This window comes from Nomascus leucogenys, chromosome 25 (assembly GCF_006542625.1).
Source record: "Nomascus leucogenys isolate Asia chromosome 25, Asia_NLE_v1, whole genome shotgun sequence".
NCBI classification, from domain to species: Eukaryota; Metazoa; Chordata; class Mammalia; order Primates; family Hylobatidae; genus Nomascus; species Nomascus leucogenys.
In genome coordinates this window covers 18,711,643-18,724,018 of record NC_044405.1, presented here as the reverse complement: position 1 = coordinate 18,724,018, position 12,376 = coordinate 18,711,643, and the positions used below count along the sequence as shown (strand labels likewise).

The 12,376-nt window shown below is 42.0% G+C and overlaps 1 protein-coding gene and 1 pseudogene across 1 annotated transcript in view; both read right to left on the bottom strand.

The window, feature by feature from the left end:
* IFNAR1 (interferon alpha and beta receptor subunit 1) overlaps positions 1 to 12,143 on the bottom strand; it is a 34,109-nt gene extending 21,966 nt beyond the window's left edge. Inside the window, exons 1-2 of the mRNA XM_003263869.4 lie at positions 11,914 to 12,143; positions 1,639 to 1,762 (exon numbers count right to left, since the gene is read on the bottom strand). Of these exons, the coding sequence (XP_003263917.2) occupies positions 1,639 to 1,762; positions 11,914 to 11,989 (200 nt within the window). The 5' untranslated portion in view covers positions 11,990 to 12,143. The remainder of the gene's footprint in view (positions 1 to 1,638; positions 1,763 to 11,913) is intronic.
* On the bottom strand, positions 2,121 to 2,766 carry LOC105738703 (annotated as a pseudogene).
* Positions 12,144 to 12,376: the final 233 nt, after the last annotated feature.

Below are 12,376 nucleotides of genomic sequence, written 5' to 3'. Positions count from 1 at the left end.
TTGATGGATTTGGGTTTTGTTGTTGATTGTTTGAGTTCCTTGGATATTAAGCTCTTGTTGGATGTATATTTTGCAAATAGTTTCTTTATACAAGTAACGTTAAATAAGGGTATCTGAAATACTTCCTTCTCTACCTAAAATAGTTGTTCATAAGGAAAATTCCAAACTAAGGGAAAAAACAAAACTGGTAACCAAACTCAAAGTTCAATTTAATGAAAATCTCTAGAGATAAAAAATTTTAAATTATCAATTCTGAGAAAAGTCATATATGAATGTGTGTGTATATACATATATATATAGTGTGTATATGTATATATACAGTATGTGTATATATAGTGTATATATGTATATATACAGTGTGTGTATTTATTTATATATGCATACACAGTTACTGAAGCTGTGAGATTCATATCCCAGTTTTAGTTACAACTCGAGAATAGTGTCACAGCTGTGGTTGAAGTGGTGGGCTCCTGTTTCCGGAGGGCCTAATGCCTTATTTCTTCATTGCCTGCTTTTTCTTGGACAGGGGAACATGGTTAGCAGGTGGGGCCCCAACACATAACCAGAAGGCAAAGTATTGTACTTCCTGATCTGTGTTCCCTTCTATATTCCTCCTTCTGCCTGCCTCTCCTCTTGAATAATTAAGCAGAAAGTACTAAGGAAGAGACATCGACACTCCAGAAAAACTGAGTTTTTAGAAATTCAAGGTCCAATATACTGATTTTTATTTTATTTTATTTATTTATTTACTTTTGAGATGGAGTCTTGCTCTGTCTCCCAGGCTGGAGTACAGTGGTGCAAACTTGGCTCACGGTAACCTCTGTTGCCTGGGTTCAAGCAATTCTTCTGCCTCAGCTTCCCAAGTAGGTGGGATTACAGACACGTGCCATCATGCCCAGTTAACAATATATTTACAAAGTGTATCTAGGCCAGGGCAGTGGCTCACGCCTGTAATCCTAGCACTTTGGGAGGCTGAGGTGAGCAGATCACCTGAGGTAAGGAGTTTGAGATCAGCCTGGCCAACATGGTGAAACCCCATCTCTACTAAAAATAAAAGAGTTAGCCAGACATGGTGGCATGTGCTTGCAATCCCAGCTACTTGAGAGGCTAAGGCAGGAGAATCGCTTGAACCCGGGAAGTGGAGGTTGCAGTGAGCCAAGATTGTGCCACTGCACTCCAGCCTGGGCGACACAGCAAGACTCCATCTCAAAAAAAAAAAGTGTATCTAAAATTAAAATACAGTATATGATGGAGATAATAGGAAAGCCTGATCACAGGAAACCTGGTGGCCTATTCCAAGGTCTTGGATGGGCCTTTTGGGGTACTATGCCATATCCTCAAGATATACTCTAGCTCAGACCCCAACTTATATTGAAAGAAGCTGGAACACCCAGAAGAAGGAATGGCTATGGGTTAGAGACGCTGTCTACCACCCTCATCCCCAATTTTTTGCTTCAACACCCAAAGATGTATTTGACTAATTCTCTACAGAAACAAAGTTAAAAATATTATGTAAAATAGGTGTAACATTTCTAAAAAATAGAAAAACCAAATACTTTCCAAATCTGAAAATTATGGTGTTAAACTTGTAAAAATTATTCAGGTCATTCTGACAAATCAGTAAGTAGAGTCACATACTTTTGATAATCGAATGAAAAAGTCACATTCCCGACAGACTCATCGCTCCTGTTCCACCTCAGGATAAAGTTGTCATCTATGATGTCGACCTCTACTTTTTGAGGAGATTTTAGATTTTTTCCACCTATAAAGGCAACAAGAAATAAGAACATTATATACAAACTGTACAGATATTCTAAATGTTATTCTATCCCTCACATCCCTGATTAAAGAATGAATACAGTGAAATATAATGAAGTATATTTTAAAAATCTAAAAAAATCTAATGATTGCTCCCAGCACAGGGATGCTGGTAATTACATTTCTGCATCTGAGAGAGCTGAAAAAAAAGTTGATTTTTCTTCCTCTTTGAAAAAGAGTTGTCTTTTAATTAAAAAACAAATGGTCTCTGCATAAAAATAGAATTTTTCTTGGTCTTAGAAGTGACACTGATGAGTCACTCTTATGATGAGGTTCAACTGTTTTATGGCCTCAATTTGATTTCACATTGTATGTTCACAGATAGATAGAGATGCTTCTTGACTTACAATGGTGTTACGTCCTGATAAATAAGGTTGAGTCCTAGGGGCAATCAAGTGCTGGCTTCCTCCCTGCAGTACTCCTTGTGGTGACATCATCACAAATAATTGACCAGTGCCAGGAAGAGTCACCTGCCCAAGCAGTGCCTCTGAGCCCTGGGTAGTAACAATAGCAGCTGTACTCCCTGATGTGGTACTCCCTGCCCCATCTCCCACTGCAGGGGTGGGAAAGTATAGTGTATCTCAGCAGTTGTCCCTTCTGTGTTAACTGCATCATAACTGGTGATATCACCCTGGATCACCACCTGGGTCACGGACTGAGTGGCAGGATAGCCACTGATGGCACCAGTGCCCTCAGTCTGGACATCCAGCTGCCCCTCACACACCTGGATCACCCTGTGCATCACCTGACATTGGGGTCAGGGAAGGTGGCAGCTGACTGGATGCTGGCAATAGCCCCACTGGCTGGGTCTTCCCCAGTAGCTATTGCACCTGCCTGAATCTGCACTGTCCCCTCTGTCTAGTGCCCTTTCATTTCACCTTTCAGGACTTCCTTAAGCATTTCTTGCAGGGCAGGTCTAGTGGTAATGAACTCCCTCAGCTTTTGTCTATCTAGGAACATCTTAATTTCCTTATGCTTTTGAAGGGCAATTTTGCCATATACAGGGTTTTGAGTTTTTTGTTTTTGTTTTTTTTAGCACTTTGAATACATTAGTCTCCAAAGTATCAGATGAGAAATCTGCTGATCATGTTATCAAAGATCCCTTGTGTATGACAAGTCACTTCTCTGTCTTTGGCTTTCAAAAGTTTGACTGTTTCTTAGTGTGGTCTCTTTGAGTTCACTATACTTGGAGTTTGCTGATCTGTCCGATGCTGAGAGTGGGGTGCTGAAGTCCCCAACTACTATCATATTGGAGTCTATCTTTCTCTTTACGTATAGTAATATTTACTTTATATATCTGGGTGCTCTGGTGTTGGGTACATGTATGTTTAGAATTGTTATGTCCTCTTGCTGAATTGGTCCCTTTATCATTATATAATAACCTTCTTCATCTGTTTTTACAGTTTTTGACTTAATGTCTGTTTAATCTGACATAAGTATACCAATTCCTGACAGCTTTTGGTTTCCATTGGCTTGGAATAACTTTTTCCATTCCTTCAGTTTCAGTTTATATGTGTCTTTATAGGTGAAGTGGGTTTCTTATAGAAAGCATATAATTGAGTCATTTAAAAAAATACTCATTTAGCCAGTCTCTTTAAGTATGGAATTTAATCCATTTACATTTAAGATTATTACTGATATTTGAGCACTTACTTTTGTCATTTTGTTAATAGTTTTCTAATAATATCCTTTGCTCCTTTTTTCCTCTCTTATTATTCATCATTGTGGTTTGATGGTTTTCTCTAGTGATAAGATTTAATTCTTTTCTCTTTCTCCTTTGTGTATCTGCTCTATCAGTGAGTTTTATATTTTTCCATGTTTTCATGATACTGACTGCTCTCTTTTCACTTGCAGATGTAGGACTCCCTGGAGCATTTCTCATAAGGCTGGTCTAGCAGTGATGAATTCCCTCAGTTTTTGCTTATCTGGGAAAAACTGTATTTCTCCCTCATTTCTGAAGGATAGTTTTGCTGGGCATAGCATCTTGGCTGTTTGAGTATATCATCCCATCCTCTCCTGTACTGTAAGGTTTCTGTGAAGAAATCTGTTAGCTGAATGGGGATTTTCTTAAATGTTACTTGATGCCTTTCTCTTGCTATTTTTAGAATTCTCACTCTGCCTTTGATTTTGACAACAGATAATAATGTGCTTTGGAGAGAACCTTTTTGGGTTAAATCTATTTGGGAATCATTGAGCTTTCTGGATCTGGATGTCTGTATCTCTCTCCAGACTTGGGAAATTTTCAGCTATTATTTCATTAAATAGTTTGTATATGCCTTTTACCTTTTCTCCTCTTTCTGTAACTTACATAGTATGAATGTTTGTTCCTTCAATGATGTCCCATAAGTCTTGTAGGGTTTCACTTGTTTTTTTCTACAATTGAGTAATATCAAATGATAAATCTTCAAGTTCAGAGATTCTTTCTTCTGCTTTACCAAGTCTGTTATTGAAGCTCTTTATTGTATTTTTTAAATGTAATTCATTGAATTCTTCAACTGTAGGATTTGTTCGGTTCTTTTTCAACATGTTTTAATTTTTTTGTTGAATTTTTTGTATTGTGAATTGTTTTCCTGATTTGTTGAACTATCTGTATTTTCTTGTATCTTGTTGAGTTTCCTTAAGACCATTAGTTTGAATTCCTTTTCCAGCAATTTGTTGATCTTCTTTTCATTGGGCCACCATTAGAGAGTTCTTACTTTCCTTTGGTGGTGTCATATTTCCTTGCTTTTTCATGTTTTTGTGTCTCTGTGTTGATAGGATAATTACCTCTTCCAAACTTTACAGACAGTGGCTTTCAAAGATAAAGTCTTTTATTAGCAGTTGGGTTTCAGTATGCTGGTTTCGAAGGGTGTGGTGACTGTTTCCTGACAGATGCAGTGGTATGGTCTGCATGCAGCTGCTCTACCTGTGTTCAATGTCAGTAGTAAATGGGTGCCTCAGGGGCCTAGGCTGCAGAAGTTTGTGGCAGTGGTAGTGTAGGTTGTTAATGTCCTCAGTGTTGAAGGCTTTTAGGATCCTCCTATTCTTGTCTTCCCCACAATGGGGAGACTTAGCCAAGGGGATACCTCTTGGTATCAGGTCTGACAGGGGCTATATATATGCAGCTGCAGCAGCTCTTGATTCCAGGTGAAGGTACTCAGAGTGGCTACTGGGCAGAGGTCCTAGGCTCAGGATCTCACAAACCTATTGAGACACTTGGTTCCTGAGGCGGGTTTGCTCTCTGTGGCAGGGCTTGTAGTTGCTCATAGAGCCAGGATTTGTGACCTGGAGGTACTTCCTGGCAGCTCAGGCCCAGGGAATGGGTTGTAGCTTTGATTCTACCCCTCTGGGGTTCAGGACATAGCACTGGCCTGACTATAAAGAAGGGGTTCTCTGGAGGTTTGGGCCTGGGGAGCAGGGTATGGTTTTAATTTGGGAATATGAGCTAATAGGGCTCAGTGGCAACACAGGTCCTAAGGGATGAGGCACCATGAAGTCATGACTCTAAATCTTGGAACAGCTGGGGATAAGCGGTACCCCAGACTGTAAGGCCAGGTGTAGCAGCAGCAGCAAGTACTACAAAATGGTGAAGTATAGCTGTTGTTTGGGCTGGGAATGGGGGGTAGGGAACAGCACAGTGATGACTCCACTCCTCAGAGTGTTTCAGCAGCTCAGATTCTAGAAGACTAGTCCAGATCCAGGGAAGTGGGGTACTACAGTTGTTTGGCCTGTAGAACAGGGTGTCTCAGCTCAGCCACTGCTCTGTTTCCCTGAGACGTAGGGTACTACATCAGCTCAGCTGTGGGATGCATAGCTGCTTGGCTTGGCCAGGGCACTGATTCTGCAGGGAGTGATGTGCTCCTTCAGCTGAGGCCAGGGGAGTGTGACTGCTCTGGATGGTTCAGGCCCTGTTTCCCTGGAATGCAGTATACCACTTCAGCTTAGGCACGGGGGTGCATGACTGCTCTGGGTGGCCAAGGTACTGTGTTCCCAGGAAATAGGATACTGCTTCAGCTCTAGCCCAAGGGAGGTGGGGTAGGAGTAGGTGGAGTAGTTCCACCTTTGCTTGACCCCACAGGGAAGAGTGTAACAGCCGCTTAAAGTTTAGCTTAGGGATGTTGAGCCACCAGCCTGGGGTGGTTCAGATGAAAGGACGCCATGGCTACAAGTCCCTGAAGCAAGACATACTCCAGAAGTAGTTCCAGTTCCAAGGTGGAGTGGCACAGTAGCTGTGTGGGCCACAGCAGGTGGAGCACAGTGTTGGCTCCTTCTCTGGAGGGAACACAGCTGTGCAGACTCTAGGCAGGTTCCTCAGCTTGGCTTAGTTGCTGTCCGGACTCTAAGGAACCCCAGTGGTGAGATCTGTTGGTGCCCATGGTGTAGCTGGGATCTTCTTGTTTATGTCCTTGCCATAGGAAGAAGTTCCTCCTGGTTCCCAGATGATCCTAGGAATCCTGGCATTTCCTCCCATTCTCCATGTGGCCATCCCACTTTTCTCTGCTCACTAGGATTTCTGTTACTTCTTTGATGCACTCTAGCACTCTTAGTTAAGTTTGCTAAAATGTAGTTGTTTATTTGTTGTTCTGGCTGTCTTATGAGGGGATGAGCAGAAGGGGCTTCTAGTTGGCCATCTTGCTAACATCACTCTCCCAGACTACATTGTGTGTGTGTGTGTTTGCTTTGTTTAATTGCTGTTTAATTGTTGTTAATCCTGTGCCAAGGATCAGCTTGAGCTATAAACTGAAGGTCTCTCCTGAGCCTTTCCCTAGGTATGTACAGTGACTTTCTAATTTTCCCCATAAATGCAGTTGTTTTTAAATGTCCTAGTCTTTAATATCTGGCTCCCAAAAGTGAAAGAGAAAAATGAAGCAGAGGGAGATTTCTAGCCCTTTAAATCCATGGGGCAGGGGGGTGAGTGGGGAGGGGGTTGTAACTATGAGTAAGGTGTAACAACAACAACTGCCCATCTCTTTGCGCTTTTGTGATGAGAAGGAGCAATGAGCAATCAGAGCACAGATCCCAGATATCTGGATGGTGGGTTTCTTTTTGCCCACCTGATTCCTGTAAGTTGTGTGCAGATTGCTCTAATAACGTGCAAAGCTGTCTGCTAAGGGTTGAGAGGTGGAAGATGGGTAGCTGCTACTGTACTAAGAGCTCAAATAGACCAAAATTAACTGCAATTTACCATCTAAGCCTGCCCCCTGGAAGTTGCAAGCCTTCAATAGACTCCAGAGTTCCAAAATAGTTACATCAGATTCTGCTAGTACAATTCTCGTCTAGGTGAGGAGACAGATTCCTGGTGCTTTCTACTCTGCCATCTTTCCAGAATCCTCAAAAGAAGTATTTGTAAAAACTGCTTCTTTGTGTTAAACATAAATCTCCAACTAGATTGCAAGTTCCTTAAGGGCAGAATCTATATCACTTCATACTTGATTTGCATTTTTTCAGAGTATCCAGTATAATGGTGGGTTCACAGGAACTCCTTAAATATAATAAAGGACTGATCTCTCACTTTGATAAGCGATATACTTTTTAAAAGACCAGCTTTTAAATTTATTTATGGTTCCTACAATATTTCTTTTACTTCTGCCTTGGGGCAATCATGTTATCTCATTGTAGACTTGTTCTACCACAGGGGTTCTTGTATAGAACTTTCTTAATTGAGACAGCTTCTTGCTCTTTCCAGTTAGCTCTTATAGTATGGGGTCAAAAGGGGAGACATCTGAGAAAACACTTTTTTTTTTTTTTTAATTTAAGGTGGTACCTATCAGGTCTCCCCATCCTCAATTTTCTGTTTCATACTTGGAGTCTCTAAAACTTCATCCCTGAATAGAATACATCACATCCCCTTATCCCACTCTAGAATTCTTAACTTGCTTCTCATCCATTTGTTAGAATTTATAGATTCTACGCAGCCAAAGGGTAGCAACTGGGTTTACAGAGTTTAACAAAAGATCTGATGGCATTTGTAGCATTTACAATATCTTGTGCAGAATATTATAATTCTAGTAATTTTGGGCCTTGAGACAAGAATAGAAAATGTTATAGGGTACAGCTAGCGATTTCCTCGGGGAGAAAAAAAATCCTTTACTGCTAAAAGAAGGAGACCCTGAAGTTACAGGCATGTTGGCATTTGGAAGACCAACGAATAACTGACTGATAAATGGACAGAGGCTTGGAAATAAAGTTATTAAACAGGATTTTAGTTTTCACAGATTTTGCTCTATTAGTATTGGCAATCTCCTTTTAATAATTTTTTCATAAATTGTTATGTAACATTAATATACAATATATTAATTTACTAGTATATCAAAATGTTTTATATTAGTATATTAACAATTATTACCCCACATGTAAATGTATAAATGGACATTTAATCTAATATATATAATGCATTTATAATTTTGGTTGCTTTCAACCGTTCACATTCATCTTCATGACTAAAATGGTTTACTATATCTTTAAGTCTGACATAAATCCAAATATAGATAACTGTACAAATATGTAAGTAAATGTCTTCCTATATTTTGGATAGTTTGCTTAATCTAGGGTCCTAGAATTGCATTTACTAGGCTAAAAGGTATATTTATACAACTTCTGAAAAGACTGAGCAACATTACAATCTCACTGAGTTAACTTTCAGGATCAGCTTGAGCTGTAAACTTACGGTCTTGAGTTTTCAACACTGAGTTTTGAACATGAATTTTTTTGGGGGAAAAGTAGTTATGTAAACCAAAAATAAAATTCTAAGTCCCCCAACCATCAGAATGGACCCCTTCTCCTGACCAAAGGCATTCCAAAGCTAACCTGAAAAACTACTTCAGGCCATGATGGGAAGGGAGGTTTGGATATGCCTCATTATACCCTCCTCTCTTCTGGAATTCAGAAAAAGCTAACCACCATTAACATCAACACAGACGTTCAGTTTCACAAGAAACAGTCACAATCTATTCTCTCTGAAGCCTGCTGTCTGCAGGCCTCATCTGCATCAAGGGTGTGCACTCTTTTGGCTTCCGTGGGCCACACACTGGAAGAACAACTGTCTTGGGCCACACGCAAAATACACAAACAATATCTGATGAGCAAAAAAAAAAAAAAAAAAAAAAAAAACAGAAAGAAAACAAACAAACAAAAAACCCCTCATGTTTTAAGAAAGTTGATGAATTTGTGTTGGGCTGCATTCAAAGCCGTCATGGGCTGCGTGCAGCCAGTGGGCTGTGGGTTGGACAAGCTTCATCTGCATGATAAAATTTTGGTCTCCACAATCCCTTAGGATATCCCAGATATTCCTTTCTATTGATTCCAGGTGTTTAGATAATAACTCTTTCAACCAATTACCAATCAGAAAATCTTTAAATCTACCTATGACCTGGAAGCCTTGCTTTGAGTTGTCCTGCCTTTCCAGATCGAATCAATCAAATGTACATCTTAGATGTACTGATTGATATATTATGTCTCCCTAAAATGTATAAAAGCAAGCTGGACGTTGACCACCTTGGGCACATGTGGCCAGGACCTCTTGAGGCTGTGTCATGAATGCATCCTTAACCTTGGCAAAATAAACTTTCTAAATTGATTTGAGACCGGTCTCAGATATTTTTGGGCTCACAGTTAACTGAAAGATACTGATAATTAGGCCCTTAACATAAAAGTGGACAATCAGGAATTTAAATTGTTTGGCCTTTGGGAAAACAGTCTAGTCTGGTTAAGCCCCAAGGCTATTAGGCCAGACTCAGGGTTTGACTTCCCACTCCTCCATGGACTGGCCTATATAGCCTCAGGCAAGTTACTTGATCTCTCCATTGCTCAGTTTCCTTGTCTGTTAACTAAGGATAACAGTATCTACACTGCTCTGAAAGCTTAATGAGTTTATACCTTTAAAACACTTAGATTAGTGCCTGGCACACACCTAAGAGCTTAAGAAATGATAAATGCCTATAAATTATATCTTGCCACCTGTCCTCTAACCTAATTTTAAATTAATTTCTTAATGCACACCCTCCTGGAATGTCAATTTTATATGAAAATTCTGGGAAAGCTCTTTTCACATCAAACCAAACATAAGTTTAATGCAAGTGTTTCATAAACAAAAGACTTCAAAGAAATTACTACGGGATGCACCAGGACCCTAGTACCCACATCCTAGGAAAAGTATACTACATATTTGTGGAAAAGTTTGAGAAATAGGATATCATGTACCAAACAGGTATATGGTTTCCCAAGCCAACAGGTAAAGTATTTTGAACTCACTTGCTGGCTCACAGACCACCTGGACTCCTGCACTGGGATGCTAGCCCTGATTCTCTTTGGGTACCCCTCCTCACTACAAAATTACCTCTCACTCTCTATCAACCTTATAATAGTTGCCATTCCCCCCTGCATCCCAAGTAAGTATGAAGAATTTCAGCAAATTAGCCTGGTGACGCCCTGCCTTTGTATTTTTCTTTTATTATTTTTGTAAAAGAAAAAAAAATCTCAGGACCTCTCCCAACTTTCTTACGCAAAAGGGAAGTTAGTTAAGCCCAGAGGCCAAGTGACTGCAACACCCTCTTCCAAATGAATGGCTGTTACTAGCATTATGCTTCAGCCAAATCCCCAAAGAAAGATAAAAAGACTCAGCTATCTGGGAAGGGCTACCCCCACAGATCATTCATAAGTCAATTCTTTGCTGGTCTCCCATAAACAAGGGGATGCCAACTGTAACTTCAGGTCTACAACCTAAGTCTAGTTCCTAAAACTAAAGTCTAAACCATAAATAGACCGGGCACAGTGGCTCACACCTGTAATCCCAGCACTTTGGGAGGCTGAAGTGGACTGTTTGAGGTCAGGAGTTCAAGACCAGCCTGGCCAACATGGCAAAACCCCATCTCTACTACAAATACAAAAAATAGCTGGATGTGGTGGCATGCACCTGTAATTCCAGCTACTCAAGAGGCTGAGGCAGGAGAATCGCCTGAACCTGGGAGGCAGAGGTTGCAGTGAGCTGAGATCACACCTCTGCACACCAGCCTGGGCAACAAGCTGTTTAAAAAAAAAAAAAAAAGTATAAATAAAAATGTCTTCCCATATTTTGGACAGTTTTCTTAGTCTTGGGTCCTAGAATTGCATTTACTAGTTTAAAAAGTATGACTATTTTTATAACTTCTGAAAGACTGAGCAACATTACAATCTCATTGAGATAACATTTCATTGAGTTTTGAACATGATTATTTCTTTGGGAAAAAAGTAGGTAGTTAAGTAAACCAAAAATAAAATTCTAAGCCCCCCAGCCATCTGAAGGGACCTCTCCTCTCAACAAATGGCATTCCAAAGTTAACCTGAAAAACTAGTTCAGGCCTTCCACACTGACAATGTCAATTACAAGCTTATCTTCTCAAGTGCAAAACAAAGTCAAGACTCCACCTACCCAGAGGCATCTGCACAGCTGACTCCCTTTACTCTCTTTTTCTCTTAAAGACACTCATGGTATCTTAAAATACAGATTTCTTGGGCACTAACTAAAGTCTCACAGAACTATTTGCCTTACTGCCTCCCTGCCCCACCTCCTGAAAACCTCTGGAAAACCAGTCACAGATGTGTCTGTGGCTCACGTTTTTCCCGGATGCGCCCTGAAGCAGGCTTAGTAAACCTCGAGGACTGAGAATTATGTATGCCTCAGTCACTCCGATTGTCATTTTTTATTGGCCTGTATGAATCCTGAGGGCAGAGAAATCCTGGCCACACTTGCCTCACTCCCCCGTGGGACTGGGCGCCTATTTACCAGATTGAGGAAATGCATTTCGGGAAATGTTTTGTTTATTATCAAACAGGCCAGCGGAGCCGCGGTACTTTCCCGGAAAGAAGCAAACTTGACACAAAGCTCTGGCACCGCCCCTTCACCCGGGCGCGCCCGAGTACCCGTACACTGGCCACAGGCAAGCGGCGAGAGAGGACCCAGAACACCACTTTCTCCTGATTGATTTTCGAGCCCAGGTCGGGTTCAATCTTTGCTGCGGCAAAGTGGACCGAAGGTTTCCCAGACTGGGCGTCCGTCGCCCCCAGCACCGTCGTCGCCCCCGTAGCCCAGCTGCGCACCCTACCTCCGGCCCTGCGCCGACTCTCCTCCCCGCCTCTCACCTGCGGCTGCGGACAACACCCATGGCGCCACGGCGACGAGCACTAGGGTCGTCGCGCCCAGGAGGGCGACCATCATTTGGGAGCCGCCGCAGGTCCCACCAGTCACATCTCCGCGCACGCGCCGCTCCTCTTAGCTTCCATCGCCCCCTCCTGAGTCACACCGCCCCTCTGCGCACGCGCTGCCCCTCTTAGCTCGCTCACCGCCCCGCTGCGCACGCGCCACCTCTCCTGGCTCGCACCGCCCCTCCGCGCACGCCCGTTCCTCCGTGCACGCGCCTTTCCTCCTAGCTAGCACCGCCTCTCCAAGCTCCCATTGCCCCATCCTAGTTGTACCACCCCTGCGCGCGCGTCTTAGAAATCGCAGGCCTCCTGCATTCTCTTCTTCCTCACTCTTTCCGGCTAGTGGTCGATCTGGAGCGGTTCACCATCGCATTCCAGGAAGACTCCGCCTCACGGGAGGCCT